A 25,932-nucleotide genomic window follows, 5' to 3' on the forward strand; every position below is an offset into this window, starting at 1 on the left:
GTTTCATTTTTGGAGGAGCTCGGCACCTACGTCATCCTCAACTGTAAGACGACCTCGTATTCGCACGAGAGTTCACGCGTGACAAACGTTGCTTAGCTACGCTCAGTCTCCACACATCGAACTCCGAGCGCCATCTACAATCACAGCGTAACGCTGCAACGTCATCACGTCACATTGGGGAGCCATTTTGGATGCAAGTCAGCTAGAACGCTGACTTCAGTAGCAGACGTCCAACTGGAACTGTGCGCGTCATTCCACAACGTGCACTGTAGTGTCTTCAAAGACGACTCCTTCTCTCTTATGAGCGTAACGGTGATGCGCTCACCCTTTGTTTAATATCGAAGATTTCTCTCTTGTGTACCACACAGACATATGTGGTTTATCATCTGCTGGGGATCACATACCCGGTGACTATTTATTTTTACCTTCTTGTGCTTTGATATTATTTGTATCCTCACACTCTCAACCAAAATTATATCTGGTTTATCACCTGTTGGGGATCACATACCTGGTGACTATTTATTTTTACCTTCTTGTGCTTTGATATTACTTGTATTCTCACACTCTCGACCAAAATTATATCTCACATTAGCTTTGTATCACCATCATGGCACAGCAAGTCGCAGTGGCCCTCCCTCCACCCTTTTTAAGAGAACCAGGTACACCGGAAATTCCTTAGGAGGAGTGGATAGTTATGCTTGATAACTATCTTGATGCCCTTGATGGTCAGGAGTTTTCTGCAAAGAGGAAGAAAGAGTTATTATTAAGTGCCATTGGAAAAGAAGCACAAAGTATCTTTAAATGCCTTCCTCAAGCATTGCAAGCTAGTGGTCAGTCATTACCTGATGAGTACAAAGATGTTGCGTCTAGATTAGAAGTAAGATTTGCAAAGGAAGAAAATCTAGTCATAAATAGATATAATGTTTAAACACTAAACAACGTATTGATGAGTCTATTGACGATTTTGTTGCACGTTTAAGAGAATTATCTGTAAAATGCAATTTTTGTTCCATGGCTGACAAACTAATACGCGACCAGTTGATTGTGCAGTGCAATAATAAAAAGATACAAGAAAGACTCTGGGCAGCCAAGAATCCATCGTTAAAAGTTGCGGTGGATTTGGCTAAAGTTGTTGAACAATCTGAAATATGTATGAAGGAATTACAAAAGTCCAGTACCCAAGCACAGATATCTGAAGTATCTGAGAAAAATATGCATGAGTGCAAAAGTGTTGATGAGGAGTCTATTGCTGTGCTCAAATCTAAAGGAAAATTCATCTGCAAGAAAAATACTTTTGTAAAAAAGCCCACAAAAGTTTGCTCTAGATGCGGTAGCAATACACATGCATCTGATGCTAAATTCTGTTTTGCCAACAACAAAGAATGTTTAAAATGTGGCAAGCTGGGTCATTTTTCGAAAATATGTAGATACAAAGGAAAGCCTAAAGTAGCAGTTGTGGATGACAAGTTTATTGAAATTAAGAGAGAGAAAGATAAGATTTTAATAGTAGAGGATTCCACTATGGATGTTAATGTTATTAATGAGAGGATGGAAAAACGTCCAAAGGCAGACTTGAATATCAATGGTCATGTGATAACCCTAATGGTGGATAGTGGTTCAAGATATACAATAATTCCTGAACCTGTATTTAGAAAAGAGTGGTCTGATTTATCTCTCACATTCAGTGACATTTGTCCTACTTGTTATCAAGGTGAACGTATAGATTTGTTAGGATATTTTGATGCTGACATTTCTTTTTCAGGCAAGTCCACTAAAGGTAAAGTGTATGTTGCCATTGATGGTCCTCCAATCCTCAGGTGGATTCACCAGTATGATCTACATATAATTGTTAACCCTAGTGCGTTTCCCCAAGTGATGGTTGTAGATGAGCTTTCACTTGATAGCATTTTACATGAGGCGTGTAGAGTATTTAGAAAGGAGTTAGGTGAACTGAACGGCTATGTTCACAAGATGTTGTTAAAAAAAAATTCTGTTCCTATTCAACACAAACTCAGGAGAGTTCCCCTAACAGTTAGAGATGAAGTCAGGTCACATATTAATGAACCAGTTGAGGTATCCACTTAGATATCTCCGGTTGTGATTTCCCGCAAATCGGATGAAAAAATTAGATTCTGTGTGGACCTTAGGTCTCTTAATAAAAATGTCACAGCTGATACCTTTCCTCTTCCTAATATTGGGGAATTAGTTTCCACATTAAAAGGCGCAACATTTTTCACTAAGTTAGATCTTAAGAGTGCATACCATCAGATTCGCGTACATGATGAATCAAAGAGCCTTACTGCATTCAAAACCACAGAGGGTACGTTTCAATTTACTCGGCTCCCATTTGGACTAACCTCTGCTGCTGGCGTTTTTCAGCGGATGGTTACAGAATTGTTTAAAGGTATTGATAAGGCTGTCTTTTTCCAAGACGATATCTTAATTTTTGGGGAAACTTTTGGCGATCATAATTGTGTTCTTAAAGAGGTTCTATGCATAATTGAAGATGCTGGGTTAACTCTACGCAAAGAAAAGTTTTCATTTTTAGTGCAAATATCTAGGGTATGAAATTTCTGCACAAGGTATTAAGCCCAACAAGGATCTGTTAGAAGCCATACATTTAGCTCCTTGTCCTGCAGATAAAGATCAACTCCGATCTTTTATGGGACTGAATGTACTACAAAGTTTCTAAAAGATTTATTTCTAGAAGAAGGTTGTCCTTCAATTATGATAACAGACAATGGCACACGACTCACTTCACACAAAATGCACACCTTCTTGTTTGGCTGTGGCGTAACACACCACCGTACTTGTGAGAGGGCTAATAGAGTGGTCAAAGGCATTATACAAATGTCTTGTTCTTCAGGTAGTTTTGCTAATGGGATGATGCAAGACATGGTGTGGGCTTACCGCACTACTTCCCATGAACATAATGGTAAGTCTCCTTTTGAATTAATGCGGGGGAGACGTCCTGGTACCAAATTGACTCCTTCTTGGATTAAGAACAGATTATCTGGCAACATTAATTTTGATTCTTGCTCGCATGGCAACTTTGCTTCTTATTCCAAGTCCATTTCTTCTGGTGATTTGGTTAAAGTTAAACCTGGCAGGTTCACCAAAGGTCTTGCTAAGTTCAGGGTTCCTTATAAAGTTAAGGAAATGTTTACTGATTATGTTGTGCTTGATAATGGTGAGAAGTGGAATCTTCGGAGAGTTGCTTTGTATCAAAAATCTTCTTCTCCTAATTTTTCCACTCATGTGAATCAGGAATGTATGTCCAACACTGGATATATGCTTTCTACTTCGGTTGTGGTCACTCCATCCTCATCCTTAATTTCTCGTAGTGGAGAAGGTGGTGCCTTTCAAAGTTGTTCTAGTGAGCAGGTCTTCCAAACTTCTTCTAGTCAGGTTCCTCAGGAGTGTTCCACTTCTGGTGAAACCAGAAGTGGAAGACTTTGCAGACCACCTATGTACTTAAATGATTATTTATGCTAATATTCACATTTCATTATTTCACAGACCACCTATGTACTTGAATGATTATTTATGCTAGTATTCACATTTCATTATTTTTATTCCTGTGCCTTATTTTTAATTGAAAGGGAGAAGATGTGTTGTAAATGTTTATTCTTAATTGTGCCTACCTGTTCTAGCCCTTCCTTTGTGTCCTTTCCCTTTACACTTCTAGAATAAACAAATGTTCATGGTGTGCTCTTTCAACCAGCTAGATTCCAGATCGGGCAGTTACGAGTCTGGTCAGCTGGGGAGTTGTACGCTGTTCTTCTGTGTTCCTGAATAAACCCACACTTACCTTGTGAAGCTATCCGTGTTTCTCTTGTCATTTTACTTACATCCGGTTACTACAGGGATAATATAGCATTCACAGCCCTTGGATTGAAAAACATCAGCTAAGCAACATAGTTGGGATGATTCTTTCTTTGATGCCACACAAAGCACATTAGAAATATTTGCGTTTTAGTTCCCATGCGTAGCAAAACAGTGCACCAGAATGGACTAAAAAGTCAACGGTATTCTTCATTAACTCTTAAGATTGCAAAGATGCTTTCAGCATACCATCTGACAAGTGGGAAGGATATTAACAAGTGGCCAGGATCTTTTACAGGAAAGCTGGTTTGACTTGTATTAACACTCACCAGACAAGGTGCTCAGATTGCTTAGTTGCTACTTGAATCAATGTGTGTCTGACAGGGTGCCTCCTTCTTCCAAGAGGCTCTCCTGCTTCTTCCCCCATTTATTGATTGTTCCTTTGAGCCCTTAGTGGTGGAAGACCACCTGTCCTCTTCCCACCATGCCTGATGACGTCATGTTGCTAGGTGGTAGTTCCATATCGGGCATGGGAAGTGAGAGTGATTGACTAGTCTGAAGGAACGCTTCCAAGAGCAGTTGGAATAAAGAGAAGTTGGAAGTAGGTCAACCAACTGCATGAACTCTACCCATGTGCTTTAGAGAACTGACCAGCTGCCAGAAGGCATACTGTGATATTCATTGAGTGAACAACTATTGCCCTCAGCCCGCTCCTGCTCTGCATACTGTGGGTGGAACTTCCCGAGTGTTGGTCAAACCCCCGAGTTGTCGACTGCTTCCTAATTAGTCCTGCTACCTTCCCCCACCTTCTTTCCTAGGACCCTGACCTAATGTGACTCTGACCGCGATCAGCCTAGTATTGGGGAAGGGCTGTTTCTACCCAACCCATGGGTGTAGGGCCGTGGGGGTTAGCTGATATAGTGAGGAGGGCTTGGAGCATGGGGTGTGCATTGTACTGTCATCTGACCTGCCGGATATTAGTTGTAGCGCATTACACTGCTATGTGCATGTTTGTGTGCGAGAGTACCCCATACGGACCTGCCTGATATCTGTGGCACTGTGTATCAGTGCTGAGTGAGTGAGTGCTTAGGAGTGGCTGTGTGAGGACTCCTTGTTATGAAATACATTGCTAAGTGGTGTTGCGTTACACGTTGATTTTCTGCCAAATGTCATGCTACGTTTGACATTGGTTTTTACCTGTGCAGCTTTGGCCTACAGTGCTGGTTAAAAAGTGGTGTAATTATCCTTGTGCATCTTCCTGAAGTTGTGATCTGGGGTGCCCTCTGTAACTGTCTAGAACTGATTTGTAATATGCCAGGGTGGGCCCAGTTGTAATAAAGTTTCACACTGCATGAGGTTGCTGGGGGGTAAGGTAGAATATTTCCCAAATGTGCATATACTGATGTAATTTTAACACGTCTCAGCCCAGTACTGATAACATTATTCCCAAATGTGATTTATGCCCAGAAATACTTGATGTTTATATTGTGTTAATTAATGTGTTTGTTGAAAGCAAACTTTATTTACATACGCCACGTGTGAAATCTCTTTTGTGACGCTCAGTGAATTGTGTGAGAGGGTTGTGCCAATGCTTCACACATTGCCTATGTGATAAGCCTGACTGTTCAGTGCCAAGCTATTCAAGGGTGAGCGTTGGTTATATAGTGAGTGTAATCACCCTCCCCTGAGGGGAGTGGTAGGCTCTGCCTGGCCAGGGCACTGCCTCAGCAAACCAATGCCAGTTTTAACAGTGGCCCATCTACTAAGAGATGGTCCTGTTCTGCTTCCTCATTGCACTGACTCACTTTGGAATGCCTAATACAAATGTAAGCACTCTTTTGCCATGGCACAGTGGTGTCTGCATTTTGGGAAGTATCATTGTAGATAATGAGGGCTCTCTTTGAGCAAAGAGCTAACAATGGAGTCTATTTCATCATTTTATGTGTTCTGTGGAATAGACCACACATGCAAAAAGGAAGTACAAAGCAGTAACAAAAATATATTTCTGCTTGTTATGCCAGCCATAGGTAGGAGTACTATTTTGGCACAAAATCATGTTAACAAGTCTTGGTACATATGGGTTTGAATCACACTACATCAGAATGCCCGTGTTTTATCTATGTAACTTCTACCTGATGCAAGGTAATGAAAGGCAGTATAGTATGATGGTTTCCATTCTGTTTTATTACAAAAATGTGTGTATCCAAAACACAAGTAAGGGGCCGATTACAATTTTGTTCAGAAACTTTCCACCCGACACCAACTCGGAATCAGGACCAGCTGATTCACGGTCTGCGGTTCTACCCGACCAATTATGGGTGGTGTGCAGAACACCCTGCACCCTGTCACAGACACTCCATGGTGCCTGCCACGCAAGACATGGCTTTTCAGGGCATCCCTCAGGTACCCCCTCAGACACCAATAGAAAGCCTCACGATGAAGGTGGCCCTGCCAGGGGCTCCCCAATTCGCTTTCCAACAGCTTTTTCATGTTGGATAGGCTAACTTGAAAAGACAGTTCGAAATCGACATCGTAATCCCGAGGTCGGTAATGCTGTCCTTTGGAATGTACAATGCGGATCCTACCGACACTGACACTCTGAGAGCCGGTTGGAACTGATTCAGAATAACTGCAAGGTTTACCTTCCGACTGCGAATATTGTAATCAGTCGATCAGAATGTAAACCAAAACCAAATGTAAACCGAAAACCAGTCCGAGGATGCTTGTTTCCAGTCCAGGGAGGACCTGGACTGGCAGTTCGGGCTGGACTGTTCCCATTGGGCGCAGGGTCAAGACTGATTTGCATATGGCTGGGTCCAAACTGGAATGGCATGGTGAACAAAAAAATGATGGATTTAGGCCCAGATATCTGTACTGGGGTGAATGTATGACATTGTTCTGCATTCTGTCCATCAGTTGTTCTTTTTGCACTTGTCACCCTGAGTGGGACGGGTATGCCCAGATGTGAGTTCTGTGCCCTCTATGCCACTGGAATTAAACTATGCTGGCTGATGAGGGCTGAAATCCCAAAACCGGTCATAGGATGCTTGTTCCCATTCCAGGGAGGACCTGGCCTGGCAGTTTGGGCTGGACTGTTCCCATTGGGCGCAGGGTCAAGACCGATTTACCAAACTGGAATGGCATGGTGAGCAAAAAAACGATGGATTTAGGCCCAGATCTCTTTACTGGAGTGAATGTATGACATTGTTCTGCATTCTGTCCATCAATTGTTATTTTTGTAAATCTATTGCACATCCAGTTTACTGCTACCTGCTTGACTTTTTTAGAGTCTTCCACAAGCAAAAATGTGACATAATGTTTAAACAGCTAAAAAACTAAAATTAAGCAACATGCTTAAGAAATTGTTTTTTGACCGTACGCGGGACTTCAAACAAAGAAAGTATCTTTTGCATATGATATATTTTTGTTTGCATTTATTTATTTTAACTCAGATCTGTGACATGGGGTGAATGTTTGATTAACGCAGCATTCTGTCCATCATTGGTTCTTTTTGCATTTGAACTTTTTATTAAGGCATTTATGTGGTGCCCCAGCTGGAACTAAAATCAATAAGCTTTACTCACTCCCTGCAGGTTAATGCTCTGAATTGAAAATGCTCAACTTACCATCCTGCTGATAGTGCCCTGGTGTCGGCACCAAGAAAAAGTTGGCACATTTTACTGAGGGTAAATGGACCTGGCTTTGGCAATACCAGTGTGACTGCTTCCCCTCCACTCAGCTCCAATGTTAAATTCTGCTCTCTCAGACTTAAGCTATCCTTTCTTTGAGGTTTGAGGTCTTCCTCCACCCACATTTTCCTGCAAACACCTCATCCCTGGAGGTCCAGTGGGAGAGCACTCTGCACTTCTGATTTTGTCTGTGCCCTGGGTGCTCTTTTTTCTCTTTTCCCTCTTTCTCTTTTCTGTACTCCCTGACGTTGCTGCTCCCACTTCCCCTCTAATCTCCAGCTTGTTCTTACTGCTCCCTCTGGCCAGATGACTGCCCTCCTCCAGAACCCCCAATTAATGGTGGCTGCTGTGCACAGTGGGTGTACTAGGAAAGCCCTTCTGTGCCCATCTACGACCAGTGTGAGGGAACCTGCTCCCCCCACCCATCTTCATTATGATCCCAGCACCCTCCGCGCTCTCAAACCTGGACCAGAAACCACTGCCAGCTCTTGACCCCGAGCAACACCCAAGGCTCGATCTCCTGCCTGTACTGTAGCTGCACCTTCACCCACCTCTGGACCTGAGCAGCAGCACCCAGCCTACCCGACGCCACTGCAAACAAACAACTAAACTGCATCCTCTACAATGTGCTCTCCCTACACAAGCCATCCCCCCTCCAGTATGTCCTTCCTGTTCCCGCCTCCCAGTTCACCGCTCTCCCCTGACCCTACTTAATTACAGCTGCTGCACTGTAAGAAGAGCAGGACCACTGACCTGGTTAGTGTGACTGCTCTCTCCCCACGCAGCTACACCATTAAGGGTTGCCCTCTGAGCCCTGATCTCTCTCTTCAGAGGACCTTTGAGGTCCTCCTCCATCCACAAGCTCCTGCCTGCACCTCATCCCTGGTGGTCCAGTGGGTGAGCACTCTGCTCTTCTGCTGTTCCGCTTTTTTCTATGTCCTCAGTGCTCTTTTATCTCTTTTTTTCATGCTCATTGCCGCTTGTGCCCCTGCTGCCCATCCCATCTCCAGCGTGTACTTCCCACTCCCACTGCCAGCCTACTGCCCTCCTCTGGCTGCCCCGCGCACCTCCAGTGTGTTCTTCCAGCTCCCACTGGCCAGCTGACTGCCTTCCTCCTGACAAAGGTAAGCCCATCTGTGCTTGCCAGCAACCAGAGCCAGGGACATAGGTCCCCACAATTACCTCCATTACGACCCCAGCAACCTCCACGCTCTCAACCCCGGATGAAGCAACAACTGACAGCTCCCTACACAGGTAAGCCATTCCTAACAGAAAAATGATCCTGAGAAAAGACCACCAAGGAGAAGGCATCGACATCATTCACAAAAGCTCCTTCCACATGACAACCACTGACCCGGATGATGCTATGACCCACATGGAACATCTCCACTTCCAGATCCAGACCAACCACAAATTGACTCTCTGCAGAACCCTCATCTCCTTTAACTGACACCATTGCCGCTTCATCACACCCACACCCTAGCCTTACTACTACTCGAGGACCTAAACTTCCACCTGGACAACCACAACAATCCCAACACCACTGCCCTCCTAGAGAACCTCGCCAATATAGGACTGAAGCAACTTGTCACTACCCCACACACATAGCAGAACAAACACTTGACCCCATATTCACAGGTGGAAACAGCGTTTCCTACAGCCACACCATGGAACCTTGTTGGACGTATCACCACTGCATCCATTTCTCCTTCACAAAACTCACCGTTCACAAGCTCGCTCTGCCTCCCCCACAGAAGCTAGAACAAAGTCACTGAAAAACAGCTCACCGTCACAAGCACTACACCTCTAATGACACAAGACATGAAAACTGCAGCAAGTAACTTCCGCTGCTGGATCACTGACTGCACCAACACCCCATGAACCCTCAAGAAGCTACAGGACAACACAAAAAGAAAGCAAGCTAGTTCACTCCTGCACTCCAAGAATCAATGCGCTTCTGCCAATGACTCGAAAAGACATGGAGATACAGCAAAACCCCTGAAATACACACCACCTACAGAACTGCCAGCACAGCACCAACTCATCAAATCCACAAAGAAGAACTTCCTCCAAGACATAATCCTCACAAATGCTAAGTCTGGGTGGTGAGCTCCACTCCGCTCACTGAGCTTGCTGAGTTTTCTGCACTCTGTGTTACAGTGTACTCGCGGAGTTACTAAAAACTCTGCTTTGCATTGCGGAGCGGATTTTTTTTCCTCGCTCTCATTCATCAATGTCAAGTTGGCGAGCATGAGCGAGGAAAATCCACCTCCCGGCAGGATTTTCCTTGTTCGAAATCGTCAACATCAAGTTGGTGAGCGCGAGTGTGGAAAATCAACCTTCCAGCGAGATTTCTCGACACGGGCAGTTGGAATTCTAATTGCGATCACTAGTGTTGAGAAACCGCCTGCTCACGTTGAAAAATCTACTCGAGCGGCAGAAAAGCAGCAGTGTCTGCTTGCACTGTGCATAATGCGATTCGTGATGATTGCACAGTGTGGACAAGCACCTGGCACTGGCAATCACTGCAAACTGCATTTATCTAAAGACACTACGCTGCTCGGGGTTCTCCGCATAGTGCGGCAGAGTTTTTGGGAAACTCCACCCAGGGTTAACCAATGCCCACAACTTGGACTTGCCAAACCAGGCAGTGAAGCAACTGATGTCCCACCCTCCCAAGACCTCTTCAACAGACTCTGTCCATTTGTTAACCTCAAGATTGAGATGCTGTACGACAACTTCGACAACCAAGACCTCTGCACCACCTCAGCCCCACCCCCAGTGACCCCTCCCAACTGACCCTGCTCATGACGGAAGACACCTTAGGGACTATGATGAGCATCCTCTCCAGAGTACCCTCACTACCCTGCCCTCACCACATCTCCCAGAGGGCCACCATGTCCATTGCTCTCAAATTACGCCAGACGATCAACTGCTCCCTCGAGACCGCTACATTCCCCAAAGACTAGAATCATGGTGAAGTCAACTCCCTCCTGAAGAAACCCTTGAAAAGGCATCAACACCCAGCTAGCAAACTTCATTGAAGCCAACATGGTCCTGGACATCTCCCTAACTGGATTCTGGAGCAGCCACAGCACAGAGACCACCCTGCTATTCTCCTTCGATGACATGTGTGCCCTCCTCAACCAGGGCAAAATGGCAGCCCTCATCTTCCTTGACCTGTCAGCTGCCTTCGACACCATCTCCCACTGCGCACTAGCCACAAGGGCTCCACAACGTCGGCATCCGAGAAAAGTCCCTCAACTGGACAAGCTTCTTTCACAAAGGCAGAACTCACCAAATCAGGCTCCTGACCTACCTCTCATACTCGACAGAGAACAGATGTAGAGAATTCCATGGGCTCAACATCATCTCCTATACCAACAACACCCAGCTCATCGTCTCCCTCACTAAGGAACCCGAAATCCACAAGGCACAACTTATAAGAAGGGATGAAAGCTGTCACCACCTGGATGAAGAAGAGCTGCCTGAAACTCAGAGGTAACAAAAGTCATCATCCTTGGCTCCACCCCTCAGTATGGGATTACACCCTTTGCCTTTGGAACCCCCCACCCCGACAGACCATGAACAAAACCTCAGCTTCATAATGGACTCATCACACACTATGAACCACCTGATCAAAGTTGTATTGAACACCCTCTGCAAACTTTCAGATGTTTTCCCTCCAAATGCACACCCTCATCACTAGCAGACTGGACTATGGCAAAGCCCTCTACACTGGAATCAACAAAGATTTCCTTGCAAGCTCCAGACAGGCCAGAAGGCTGCCTCTCGACTGTTCCTAGACAGCCCCCGTCAAAACCACATCACCCAACACCTCAGTGATCTCTACTGGCTCCCCATTGAAAGAAGAATAACCTTCAAGCTCCTCATGCATGCCTACAAGGCCCTACACAACATCGGACCAGCATACTGAAACAACCGCCTCTCCTTCCACGCCTCCAAGATAAACCTCAGATCAGCAGATCTCTCTCTGGGCACCATCCACACATCTATAGGAGCAGAACAGGTGAAAATTAATTCTCCTACCTCGCAGTCAAGACCTGAAACGACATCCCCCTCCACCTCTGGCAAAGCCCTACACTACTGCAGTTTAGGAAGGGCCTCAAGACCAGGCTCTTCAGATGACCCAGCACCCAACAGAGCCACCCACCCAAGCGCCTTGAGACGCATAAGTAGCTGCCCTTTACAAACTCATGATTGATTGATTGTTTGTATAGCTGCCAGATACATGATCCTCATGGATCCCCTGCATTTCCAGCACTATTTTGAAGCCCAAAAATTTTAGCTGTGTTTCTTGTAAAAGATTGTCACGTTATAGAGTATAGAGCAGTACCTTTTGTATTCTGATATCCTCCCTATCTAAAAATATTGAAAAGTACGACTGTCTCCTCCTGACTACATCTCTAACCTTTGTTCGTCTCTCCTTCCCTTTAAGGTACAGTGTTTCCAGGACACATTCTGGGTGTCATTCCTTTTACAGAAAAGAGTGTTAAACAGGCTGTTCTGACACCCTTTGTGGATGGCTTAAATTCCTTGACGTCTGTTGCTGAAACCTTACTGACCAGCACCGACCTCCTGCAAGGCATTCAAAATGTTCGCCAACTCTTAGAGTCATCGCATAAAAGTCTGTCAAAGGCAGAGCAGTCATCCGTGACACAAGTGAAAGTATTGAGCGCAAATGTGGAAGAGCGGTTAGACAAGATAAACCACTTGAATGATGAACAGAAGGTGCTACAAGCTAAGGAAAAAGGTCTTAAGGTGCAACTCTCTGGACATCAAAGCAAGGAGTCCATTGACAAACAACTACAAGCAGCAAGGAAACGTCTCAATGATGCAAATGATGCTATAGGCAGAGCGATGAAAGCATGGGGAGATGCAGTGGCAGAAAGGAAGAAGGGCATTGGCCTAATATTTATTCCAATAGTTGGACCAATAATAGGTATATATTGCTCTTGGCTCATATTGAATTTTATAAGAGAAATACCACACCCACATTCATATCACTTAGTCCCAAACAAAACCCGGATAAACACCTAGGGCAAAAAAATTTAAGATTTTACGCAAGGCAGCAAATAAAGTTGCTGTGCTGTTTTGCGTCAACTGGCGAGAGCTGAAATGTGCCATAGCTGTAAAGGATTGGCACAGTAATGCTATCTCTATTTGTTGGCACACTTTCTGCAGCCATAAATCAAGTCAGGTACCCTTGCTCCCTAGGGCAAGGTTAAGGGAGCTGTGGGCAGGATAGTTTTGTACAGACAGGATTTCCTTTCTGCACAAAAACTATGTTTTAATGCAACTTCCTCTGTTTTTGGGTGCTGCAGAATGGAGGGCACATGCAGAGAGGAAGAAAGGAGGAAACACAAAACAATGCTCTCATTATGCCAACCTCTGGGAGGTGTAAACCCATTTATACAAATCTTGATAGATATAAATTTGCTTCAGAATCCATCGGTGAATCCAAAGGAATGCCCATGCACCTTCCATTGAACACTCATTTGATGCATTACTTTTGGTCATATCTTAACTAGGGGTGGGCGAAATTTGCGGAATTGCGTTACGCAAATCTCCGCGAAACGGTAAAAAATCTCCGCGAACACGCAGAAATTCCGTGAACACGTGGAATTGCTTGTTCGCGATGCTTTTTTCCTGTTCGCATTTGCTGTTTGCGTGCTCGAGGAGAAATATCTCGCGAACATGCATTTTGAGAACGCGAACAAGCAAAAATTTCGCGAAATTGCGGAAAGCAGACTTTTGAGCGGAATTTGCTGCCCAGGCCTAATCACAACACAACTTTTCATTTGCGTTAGTTTATAAATGCCATCCTGGATTTCGATCCGGGTTTGTGTTTAAAAAGTAGCTCAAACTAATGAAAAATCTGTGCAAATCTGGCCCTGGTTTCTAACACACACACGTTCACATAGACAGGTACATCACTTTGGAAGGCATATCCACAAAACTCACCATGCTCACACACATGCATACATTTAAAAAGGCTCAGCTGGAAAGACATAACCCACGAACACATAAATACACACACATAGTGGACAAATACCAACTCTCTATCCATAATCACATACAGCCATAAAGGTTGTAGGCAACAGAAGACAACACACACCTTTAAATGGGATTTACTAAGCTTTACAAACCCACCTTGAGTGGCTCTGCATGGCTAAGCCTAAATCACTTCTTTTCATTACTCTGAATTGAAAAGGCATTCCATGGATCCAGCTATAAAGGTTTACACTATCCCATATTTACTGGGATTGCATCAGAATATTATACTTTCCCAAGTGAGGTGTGACAAGGAGAAATATCTTTATTTCTCTGTTATTTCCTCTTTTCAGTTGTGCTGCATCATGCAGCACACATAGAAAGAGGAAAATACCTCGAAGTATTTTTTTTGTGCAAGAAGGTTACTCTTTCTGCAAAAATACAATCCTGCCTGCAGTGTAGGCACCCTTGCACTATGCTGCACGGGTGTCAGCATTGGCGCTGAGCTGCACACAGTGTACCAGCTCAAGAAGAGAGCATGAATGATCTATATCTTTGTAAATATAAAGCAATTTTGCTCTATCCATTTAATGCAATTCAGTTCATGGAACTATCTTTGCGTAATGCCCTGATTTGCATTGACTTTTTGTAAATTGTAATATACTCTTTCTCTCTGCAAAGAGAAGTAAAATAAAGTATGCTATAGAGAGAGTGCTAGGTATCCTCTAAGAAAGATGGAGGCAACATGCAGATAATACTAACTGTCTTTTTCAGGTAGTGTGGGTGAGCAGTTAGGCTTATCAGAGAACCGTGTTAAGCTTTTGTTGTACTCAATGAGACAGTCAAGAATAAATCAAAAATCTATTTTGTATAAAATTCAGGCCAGGGGGTAGTTTGCGGAGTTTTGCTACGCGGAACTCCGTGAAGTTACAACAACACTCTGCGAAGTTCTGCGAGTGGCGGAGTGCAGTGCGAACTGTAGTTTGTGCTGGTATTCCTGCTATTCGGGTAGAAGTTCTAGCCGAGCGACAGCTCACGCTCGCGAACTTATCGTCCGCGATCGCAAACTTACCATTCGCGATCGCGTGCAGGGAAAAACTCTGTTGCACATCGCAAAGCGGAGTTTTCTGTACTCCGCGTGCTCCGAGGTGTGTGGAGTTCAGAAAACTCTGCAAACTCCGCGAACGGAGTGAAGTTCACCTCCCAAGCCTAATATAATTAACAAAATTCTTTATATAGGAAGGAAAACTTCAAATCGGAAATATACTTAATACAGTTTTATTTACTTGAATAAATACTTTGTTGACTTGTAATTACAGAGCGAAATGCAGAGCAGGTAAAAACATGCAGTACTTTCAGTATCTGGGCACTTGGCAGTTGATACCATCCGATATTTACTATTAAGATCGTTAGAGAAAGCAATGAAACATATAGCGTGAAAGAAGTAGTCCGCCAACACAGTTACCGTCTTGGTCACCGGCAGCGGGACTCTCTATATCCATGGATGCCAAACACCCCCAACCCGGTGGTCTTGGGGGCTTGATAGCTGGTGTAATTTGGATGGTGGAGGACCACCAATTTAGATGCCCTCATCGTCACTGGAAGGATGGCTCCACAAAGGAGTTACAAAGTTCACTATCATCAGACAGGCCACAGGTGTGATGCAGAGAAGACCATCATGAAGTAGGCAGTCATGGCACAGTTACTGATGAATGCTGTGGAAGCTTTTGGTCTCTGGCCTCAGTGTAAACTATCCCCTCCTCTTACTAGGTTTTGTGGGAATCAATGACATAACCACTTTCCAGTGCAGCAGCTTGCCATTTCAGGCTTTGAAGAGTGGGACATGTCCTTTACCCCTGGCACAGATATTCCCTAGAGGGTCCCCCTGAGCCCAAGAGCTCAGGCTGGTAGGGCTCCAACTCCTGTGGCTTAGTTAGCTCTGGAGCTGACTCTTCTTCCTGAGGAGAGTGGTCCGGTGTGTGTTCAGAAGCTGGTTCTACAGTATTCCTGCCTTTCCTCTTGAAGGGCTGGGTCATTCTTCCAGACTCCAGCACCTTATTTTGCACTCTAAGCTCCGCTCTGTGCTCAGGTTTTTGTACACACCCAGTGTGTGATTCCAAGGATTCTGTGATGGATCCTTAGTGCTGCCTAATCCCATGGCGAGCTCTCCAAATCATTTCCAAGCAAACATTCAACTGGGAGTGTCAGAGAGACTTTTTTCTCTTACTTACCAGCAAACCCCCCGTCAAAGGCCACCACTACCATGGGATGGTTTGTTGTCACATTGTCAACGTTTGTGACTGGATAGGACCTTCCAGGCATGCACTGATCAGGGGACACTAGATTCTGAGTCAGGATGGTGACATGAGCACCATTGTCTCTCAATCCTTACAGCCTAAACTCATTACCAACTGAATATTGTCTGTATTTTTGCATGGTTTTGGGTCAAATATGACTCGTTACAGTGCAAGTCATTACATTGCATGCCATTACAAAGCGGTCATTACAACGACTGCGTTGTTACCATGCAAAGTCATTACTGCGCAAATCATTACATCGACTTGCAGTAGATGGTGCGCTGACATTAGAAATGTATAATTTACTATTCCAACTCCAAAACACGTAACAGTAGGGAAGGTGTTGGAATAGTAAACTATACTATTCCTAATATTAGCACACCATCTACGGCAGGTCAATGTAATGACTTGCATAGTAATGGCATTGTGTGGTAACAAAACGCTCGTTGTAACGACCGTGTTGTAATGGCATCACGATGTGATGCTGGCATTGTAAAGGTTGTTTCCCTATTGGGTCAGGCAACTAAGGAGGCTAAGTCTACATCCCCCATGAGAGTCACCTCAGTGAACTCTCTGACATGGTCAAGGCCCTCCTGATATCCTATCTGGAAACTGGCCACTGCATTTACTGCAGAAGAACTAGAGACATTTTTCCTATTTTTACAGCCAGGGTGTCTAGATTGGTGGCCAAAGGACCAACAGTCCTGACACCAAGCCTTCTAAGGATCCCAATTCTTCCCCTGGTACACCCCTTGGCTGTGAAGAGTCTCAGGGCCCACCCTTCTGAACTGATTTTTTGGGGTCTGATGAAGATTCTTTGTTCTTAGGATTACTCTCTTTACCTGGGTGAAGGCTTTTTGGCCTCCCTCTTTTGGTCTCCCCCACCAGTGGTAGTTCTGGTCATGTTAGTTTTGATCCAGTGGATTGATTTTTTCCCCAACTCTAGCGGACAAAGTGGACCCAGGTCTACCAGATGCTGATGTAACTTCTCTATGTAACAATTACTCAGAAAATGTTCCTTCATAATTAAATTGTAAAGTCCTTCGTAGTCTTTCACATTGTTACCTGTAACCAACCATCGAGTGTTTTTACTGAAAAGTCAACAAATTTGACCCAGGACTGACGCTGAGTTGTTAGATTCTCCCAGAAACATATTCTATACTCTACAGTGGTAGGAACAAAGCCCTTTGTCAGAGCATACTTAAGGAGTTCATAGGTCTTAACAGCTGCCTCATTCAATGTCAAGAGTCGATCCTGACATTTTCCTGAGAACAGTTCCAATTAGAGAGAGTTCCAATGTTTCTTTGCTACTTTCCTAGCTGCACAAGCTCTCTCAAAAGAAGTGAACCATTTGGTGATATCATCACCCTCTGCATATGGGTGGGGATTTCTCCCTTGGGGAGTTTTAGGTTAAAATATTTCTTTCTCACTATTTACTTCATCACCAGAGATAAGTCCTAGGCCCATTTCTTTCCTTTTGTATTTCTATTTCGAGGAGCTCAGTTTCTAAACTCAGGGGCTCATTTATGAGCCTTTGCCACACTTTTGCCCGCTAACGCATCACTTTTTGTGACGCACTGGCGGTGTAAAAAATGCACCATATTGCACCCTGTTTACAAAGTGATGCATCTAGGTAGATGCTTTACTTTGTAAACCCCTGCACAACATTATAACTGTGTCAGGTCTAATGTATGCATGGTGTGCGTTTAACCGCATACAAGTCACATAGAAGTGCCGCATTGAAATGTATATGTTTTCAGTACGCCACTTCTAAGACACCATTGCGTGAAAACTTTATGCCTGCCTCATGGCAGGCGTAAGACTGACACAGGCCCTTACACATGGAGCTTGCCCCAAGTGAAAGGAACATTGCTGGAGTTGTGTCACGCTTCTGACACAACTCCAGCAATGCTTCAGTTTTGCGCCTACAGATACGTTAGTAATACTGACGTATCTGTCATGATGCGTCATCCAGTAAATATGACGCATTCATCATGTCGCAAGGAGGGCACACTGAGAAGTGACGCACTTCTTACAAATAGGGCAGTCCCTTTCTTGGCCGATTGTTTAAGCTGAAGGTCCTCTTCTGAGGGGACCTCAGCTGTTTCTCAGGGGTCCACTCTCAGTATCATTATCAGTTACAATCCCATCAAACTTAGATTAGGCAATCATATCTGGGTGATCTTTCTCAAACTGAGCTAGCATGTGTCTGAGATATTCAGTCTTAGGACTTGTGCCCAATCCGATACAATAGCACTTACAGATGTTTCTGCAATGTGCATCATCCAGGTCCACTTAAGTTGTCACGTCAAGCTCATGATCATGGCTACTGGTTCCGGGCATTATTTCACTAAAGTTCTGACCTTTTTAGAGACTTACAAAAAATAACTAAATTACTTTGTCCTAAATAAAGTACATATTTTAACATTTCTAAATATTCGTTTTAGGGATTTAACTAAGACCCTAGCAGTTTATGTTAGAAATGTAAAAACAAAAGTGAATTGCAAATTAGTCTATAAAAAGGCAATTTTGGGGTTTTCTCATGTATTCACTCATTGACAAAGTAGTCAAGCAAATGAAAAGTTATGTACCCCACCGTTGATCCACCAATGTATGATACCGCCTCTCTGTACAGTTTAGTAAAATGAAGTAAACTATGTAGAGTGTGCGAGATATTCCCAGACGAAAATCGAAGAAAGAAGCAGCAAATACTAACTCTCCTTTTGTGGTAACGTGGGCGTGCAGTTATTCTAATCAGAGGACAGTCTTTAGCATTTGTTGTAGTCACAGAGTCAATAAATGAGAAACAAATACCAAGATCCCTCATATATGTTTTTGAGAAGCCAGACTTCAAATCAGGAATGTATTTTATACAGTTCCAGTAACTTGAAGAAATACTTGTAGACTTTTATTACGGAGAGAAATGTGGGGCAGTTCAAAATATGCAGTACTTTCAGTATCTAGGCACTCAGTGGTTGATACCATCAGACATTTTTCATTGCGGTTGTCAGAGAAAGCAATGCATGAGTACAGCTTGAATGGAGTTCAGTAGACAATCAACACAGCTACCTTCATGTCCACTGGCTGCAGGTCACTATAGGTCTATGGATGCCGAATACTGCCAGCTCAGTAGTCATGGTTGCTGGACAGCCGGTTTAGATATGGATGGCAGAGGACTACCACTCAAATGCCCTCGCGGTCACTGGTAGGAGGGCTCCAGCGAGGAGTCTCAAAGTTCACCAGCACCGACAGGCCACAGGTGTGATACAGAGCAGACCATCATAGAGTAGGCAGTCATGCCAACATTGCTGCTGAATGCCATCAAAGTCATTGGCAAGAGGGTAGAGCTCTCAGGAATAGGGCTGTTTCCAACATTGGTTATCATGTTGAGAGGATCCCTCAAGGTGATAGAGGTGTACCGGGGTCAATTCCACAGGACTGGTAAACCAACAGTCCTGGGATTCTTCAATGTTTCTTTTCCAGTGGTGAGTTGTGTCAACACAGAGTGTGCAGGTCCACAACCACAGGGGTTTCTTTAATGGCCAATGCTGGGGGTCAAGAGCCTGTAGCTAAAAAGGAGGATCTTGGCAAATTATGAAGTCTACAGGAGCTCCAGGGTTTCTTGGAGGCCTTGCAGGCTTCAGGAAGAAGAACAATTCCCAGTAGTCAAGTCTGCTAGCAGTTGGCAGGGTTTTTCGCCGGTTTCTTCTGCAGTAGTGCTCAGTTCCTGGTCTGGCAGAGGTCTTCTTCTATTCTCTTTTATAGGTTAGTCAAATTTGAATTTCGGTTCTCAGGGAGTCACCTGGATAGTGAATTTAGGTTCGATTTTAGGGGACGCCTGGTAGTAACTAATGGGCCACCTAATTGTAAAGTGCCTATACTCTCTTTATGTTCAGCCCAATAGGGGGTTGGCATACCCCAACTCCTAATAAGCTACTATCCCCATTCTTAAGATGACGGACAGTGAAAAGTAGGGTCTACTTACCTGCCCAACCTGAGTGGTTGCGCATGGTGAAGGTAGACCCACCCACTACTTTACCTCATTTTTGCACCAACAGTGGAGCAAGACTGGGGGGTTACCATCTAATTCTAACAGCAGAGGATTGGGAACAGGGTTAAAATGTGACATATCCTTTGAAGTTCCCTCTTCTGCGGAGGCAGATCCTGTAGGGGGAAGGTGTGACCACCTCTGCTCATAGCAGGCATTGTCTCTGGATCTGGAGAGCTCTAGTTCTTTTCCCAGGGGTCCAGAATCATGTCTGGTGATGGCAGACTGGCTGAAACTAGACAGGGATAACACCAGTGTTTGAAAGGTTTCAAATAATGTATAGATTTTTCCATATAATATCAAGCAGCGGGCAGAATTGGCAGAGTATAATTCTACGGAATTCCATTACAATTCTGTGAAATTAGGAGAGGGCAGAGTGGGCATTTTGCCCTATTTTCTTAATGCAAAGTACACCCTTGCATCCAAACAGGGCTGGAAGAAAAAACATTGCAGATTAAACTTCAACCTTAACCGTAGAGAGACTGCTCCTTCTTCCTGCCCAGGTTAGAAACCAACCACTTCAGATTATTTCAGCCAGGGAGCGTCTGAATTTATCAGTAATTCTGACAAACAAGAGCAACTCAGAATTACCCATAAATCCATCCAGAGCTAATATTAATAGTTAGCATGTTATCCTAGTAGCAAAACATGAAATCTGAATTAAAAAGGTGCCTCATATACAACCATATACTTTATCCACTGGTAAGTGCATTTTATGAATAATCCCTTAATTTATATATATTTACACACTTCAGTGGTACAGTGTACCAATAAACATGTAGTCTTTTTTCCCTTTCTGTTAGGTATTCTCACACTCAATAGGGCAAAAGCAGCTGCGAAAAATGCAGTAAAGGACCTAAAAGAAGCTGGATCGATGAGAAGGACACACATGAAAGCTGTGGAGAAATATGAATCTCAGTTTCAAACCTATGGGGCGGCAATCCGTTCCACGGAACAGACCATTTTGGCTAACACAGTAAAAATTCAAGTCCTCCAAGAGGATCTAAACTCGGAAAGGGCACTCTATCAAAATTTGAATGAATTCCTCATCTCGTTGAGGAAATGCACCAGTTTACTGAGCAATGTTGGCAAGACCAGTGCGGCCAACAAGTACCTGGAGCTCAGCGGAGTGCTTGATGGTCTGCTGGGAGTCTTGAATGAAATCATAGTGAGTTTACGACCCCTGGTTAAAAGTAGTACTGATTACTCACTCCTGATCACTGCTAAGTTACCAACCATCATACGTAAGCTGGAGGAGGCTAACCATAGGTTGAAGACAACTGCAGCGTCCTAAATCAGTATGTTCCTATAGCACTGAAGTTTGGGGCAATCCCTGTAATCTGTTGCTTTTCATACATTTTGCTATGCAATACCTTTGGGTGGAGCTCTCAGATCTCCTGAGTTTCTTTCCTTCATTGTGCATGTGCTGCTCGCTGACCAGGTCCTCTCGCCTACAGAAGGCATAAAATCAAGCACAGCATCAACTCCCTGCCAGACCCACCTTTTCCTTGTTACACAGGAAAGTGCAATCCCATGAACCTTGTCTTCAGTCAATGAATCCAGAACATCCAATAGCACATCACCAACACCAATGCTGCTTCATCTCTTGCAACTGCACCTTTCCCTAAAATGCAGCAACAATAAATCTTCAAATTCCTGTTTTACCATCGAATTCCCTTGAAAGTCACTTCTTATAAAGATAGGGATGCACTTATAATATTTTACTGAAGGGCAGCGGTGCAAGTCTTCCTGCTGCACTGCCTTATGGCAAAAAAAGTGCCGGAATGTGCCTTGTTGATCAGATACAGCTCATTCATGTCCTCTTTCCCTTCATTGGTGCTACAGTGACTGCCATGTGCCATGGTGAAAGGTTGTTTGCGTTGTGGGAATTATGGTTTTTGTGCAGGAAAGGACACCATCCTTCACAAAAGCAATCCATGGAGGTAATTTCCTCCTCTATGTGATCTGTTTAATGCAGAGGAAAACATTTTTGAGAAAAAAAAGTTTTTTCTCCTTGTTACGCCTCCCCTAGTCCTCACCATGCATAGGCTTCTGAAGCACTCCCAAGTTTACAGAACATTATAAATCTAGGAATGTGTCAAGTGCCATAGGTGTTATGTGGGAACACCCACAGTAATGCCCATGGCAGACCTCCTCATCCCAGTGCGTGGCAACTCAGCGACTTGCACTGCGTTGTCTAACATCATATCTACAATGCCATGAAAAGCCAAGAAGGGTGGATTTACATGACCATATAGCTATGGCACTGCAATGTGTGCTACTGGAGCATCATTTAAAGTGACATTCTGGCAGTGGAAGGACCTTGTAAATAAATTCTATGATGTCTTACCCTCACCTTTCATCAGAGCTCACTCAGGGGGCTCCTCCAACCCATACTCTCCATTGCCAAAGCATCCCTCACTCAAGGTATCTTCTCAGAAGCTCTCAATACAGGCCAGATACTCCCGCTCCTAAAGAATCCTATACTGGACACTGCTGACCTCACCAACTTTCAGGCCATTGTCTTAGTTAACAAGATCATTTGCAGCGTTTCTTTTTCTCTGGTAGGAGCACAGATGAGAGGAGTGTGGTTAATACCTCTGCACTTCAGACTTCAGTTTTGTGTTTGAGACACAGAGCTTCACTAATCTACCTGTACTTATTTTTCCAGCATTAAAGTGCAACTGTTCCCTGAACGTATATGATCATCGTAAAAGAGCTTTGGAAGTCTTACTGAGGGTGGGGCATAGGCTCCACCCACATCATGGTTCTCATAACGTGTGGATTTGAATGGGCCAAACATGTGTGCTTCCAATAAAACACTACTTGTATTCCAAAATGTACACTCACAACAAGTGTCTATGAATAAATGTTATGATAAAGGCACTGGGCCTGAGACATTTAGTGTGAAAAGCACGTGTTTGGGTCGATAGACATTTAAGGTTGGAATGTTATTAGTTTCTTTTAAAGCTAGCAGTTAGGGATATAATATGGAATCTGATGTAAGTGCCATATAAGCAATGTTTTTTGTGTCAGTCACTCAGTGTACCAAACTGTTGATATAGACGGCTTGCTGTGTCAGAATCGTTATTAGCGGCTATTAGGACAGACAGCATTTTGCAAACCTTGCCAGTTTTCTGACTGTGTCTGATGGTTGCATTGTGGGAAAGCTTACTTTCAATGCTTAGATGGTTAGGGTGGCAAGCTATACATCTGTTGGGTGCACTGGAAATGATACATCGAATGACTTGGGTCTGGTCTGATTATTATGAAACATTAGGACAATGGCAGTTGGTCTAGCTTATTAATTGTGAAAAGCATATGTTATAGCCAGGAAGCTTTCAGTGGTTGGTAATTACATGGCGTTACAAGCTATAGACTGATTTTGAGTTCCATGTAATCTCTCAGATTACCATAGTGGGTAGGGGTGATTGCGTTGGCCACCCACTGGCAAACGTTGAGGTGATGATCCTTGATAGACCCTATCTAGAGGGATTGTTTCTTTCTTTGCATCTGTATTTCATTGCATATCTATAATTTTATATGTGTATGCATGATGGTTGCAAGTTTACGAGCACTTGAATAAGCATGCCATGGATAAGGTGTAAAGCAATCACAAAGGGGGAAAGGTGAACGTCATGACAGATTTCATAGGTTTCATCTGTTTATCTGAAACAATATGATAAAGTCAGTAGGCCCAAACTACGTATTGTGAAAATCATGTGTTAAAGACACTAGCCATGTAAGGATGGATTGTTATGATACTGTGAGCAGCCTATAAACAGATACATTGTTAGATGGTAGTTTCACAGATGTCGTAGTAGGAAAGGGTTTTGGTGTTGGTGATCCACCCGAGCACAGTCTGTGAATTCAATCATCCTTGTTAAGCTTTCTTAGGAGTGATTGTCTTTTGTTTGCCAACTGTGAGTTTCTCTATACTTGAATATGCGTGACTGCATAACAGATAGTTGGCCTATGGAAAGCTTACAGAAGATGTAAAAGACACAATTTGCTTTAGTTTTGGCAAAAAGGCCCTAGTTTGCAGAAGATGCACTTCAAAAAATACATTTTGCTCCCATCTGCAGGAATACTTCCTATAAGTGCAGCCAGTTTTGCTCTAGAATGCATTGTGTGAGGACACTTTTCCTCTAGCTCTCAGAACATTTCCACACTTTGGAAGGATCAACATAACATGTGACTTGAGATGTGGCTTAGTGGCCTGAGCTGCCAACTTTTAAACTTAAGAACCATGAGTTATATTTACTAGAAATTCAAAATATAGGACCGCAAGCACACTTGTTCGATGTGTGACGCAAAATGCATCGCTTACTGAAAGAGGAAATAACAGGGATATATAAATATATTATTCCTCATTGCACCATGGTTGGAGTGGTGTACCATTTTAGTATAATCCACGATTTTCAGATTTCAGTAAATCTAGGATTGCATCAAATTTAATTGTGGATGCACAGGGATACTCATGCCTCACATAGATGCACAGGAACACCAATGCTTCAGCCATCAAATGCCTACTACTATGAATTCAAAAGCAATGCGGCACAAGCCAATGTGCTGCATTACATTTATTTGCAAAGTCATGCATAACACCCCTTGCTTGGTTTTGTGAATCTTACTTAAGCCTTTACCTTGTTGACGCAAGGACAAGCCAAAGGTTTAGGTAATCTTGGTACCCGGTTGAATCCTGGACTGTAGCTCAACATCCTGCAAATCTGGACATGTCACTTAACCTTCCCATTGATGTACACTTTGTTCTTTTGTAAAGTGTTCCAATGGCCTCGAGTCAGATCCCCACAGTATGAAACTGTGAGAAAGAAATATTGCAAAGATTCCAACCTGAAAGACATCCACTAATCCAAAATTAGCTTGGGTCAGACTCAGTTCAGCTCCTACTCGAGGATTACATCGCGATGCCATTACATCGCGGTTTTTACAACGCAAGTCGTTACAACGACTTGCGCTAGATGGCGCTCTAGGACAAGGAATAGTATAATTTACTATCCAAGACCTTCCCTACTGTATGTAGACTGGAGTTGGAATAGTAAATTATACTACTCCTAAGTCCTATTCCTTGTCCTAGAGCGCCATCTAGCGCAAGTCGTTGTAACGACTTGCGTTGTTAAAACCGCGATGTAGTGTACCGCGATGTAAATGTATGCGTTGTAACGTCATACATCCACTGCATAGCATTCATTTTGTCAACATGAGCAACATGAAAGCCGTAGATAAAAATAAAGATATTATTTTGGTAGTATAAAAACATGCTGTTATGTTTTTCTGCAACTCGCGAAGGGACCTTGAATTACATGTGGGAACTCGAATAGTTTAGAAAATATTAAGATTCCACAAGCTTTTTACTGAAGAAAAAAAAGTAAAAACAAATCTGAAGCAAAGAATCACATTCTTAAAAATTTATCATGTTTTACAAAAATGACAAAAGACATGCTTCAAACTCTAGAACTAATCACTGATATTGACAAAATTGAAGAAGCAATCTTATGAAAGAAAATAAAAAATATAATTAATAAAATACCTTTAATGGCCAAATTAGAAGGAAAAAGTATAAAGAATACATGATAAAATAATAGACTATGTATCAGATGCCTGCCATTGGGGAATATCCGACTTTTAAAATAATTGCACATGATTCAACAAGTATTAAACTGGACAATTCTTCTTTGGTGACTCTGAAGACTGAGATGGCAGACAGCTGCAGCATATGTCAAAGGCAAGATACAAAGAATCATCTGACACCATTAGATTAAACTCTTCTTGCCCTCAAAAGTGTGCTCTGAATAAATATTTTCCACTTCACTCCAAGTCCCAGCAACAACACAACAACCTTGAATATTGGATGTAATTGAAGGTTTGAAGAAGGCAGAGTTGAGGGACTCGTGTGATTAACAGTGCTATACAGAGAAGCCGGAATGAGAATGAGACAAAGAGATTTATACATGTATATGATTGGAGAGGAAATGGAATAAAGTAATATCTGCTGTACATTATAACGCTATTACAGGTCACAGATGAGATTTGTTAC

The 25,932-nt window shown here is 43.4% G+C and overlaps 1 protein-coding gene across 1 annotated transcript; it reads left to right on the forward strand.

The window, feature by feature from the left end:
- The first annotated feature begins 1,011 nt into the window (after positions 1 to 1,011).
- LOC146863740 (uncharacterized) lies at positions 1,012 to 21,168 on the forward strand. The gene is made up of 4 exons (XM_085636663.1): positions 1,012 to 1,777; positions 2,867 to 2,935; positions 11,974 to 12,477; positions 20,678 to 21,168. The coding sequence occupies exons 1-4, from the start codon at positions 1,012 to 1,014 to the stop codon at positions 21,166 to 21,168; spliced, it is 1,830 nt and encodes a 609-aa protein (XP_085492789.1).
- Positions 21,169 to 25,932: the final 4,764 nt, after the last annotated feature.

This window comes from Triturus cristatus, chromosome 2_1, assembly GCF_964204655.1.
Source record: "Triturus cristatus chromosome 2_1, aTriCri1.1, whole genome shotgun sequence".
In the NCBI taxonomy this organism is placed as follows: Eukaryota; Metazoa; Chordata; class Amphibia; order Caudata; family Salamandridae; genus Triturus; species Triturus cristatus.

Coding starts and splice junctions, on each gene's coding strand:
- LOC146863740 (XM_085636663.1), top strand. CDS start 1,012: ATGGCTGACAAACTAATACGCGACCAGTTGATTGTGCAGTGCAATAAT. Junction 1,778..2,866: donor TTCAGGCAAGTCCACTAAAG/GTAAAGTGTATG, acceptor CTTGTTCTTCAG/GTAGTTTTGCTAATGGGATG. Junction 2,936..11,973: donor TACTTCCCATGAACATAATG/GTAAGTCTCCTT, acceptor CTTCCCTTTAAG/GTACAGTGTTTCCAGGACAC.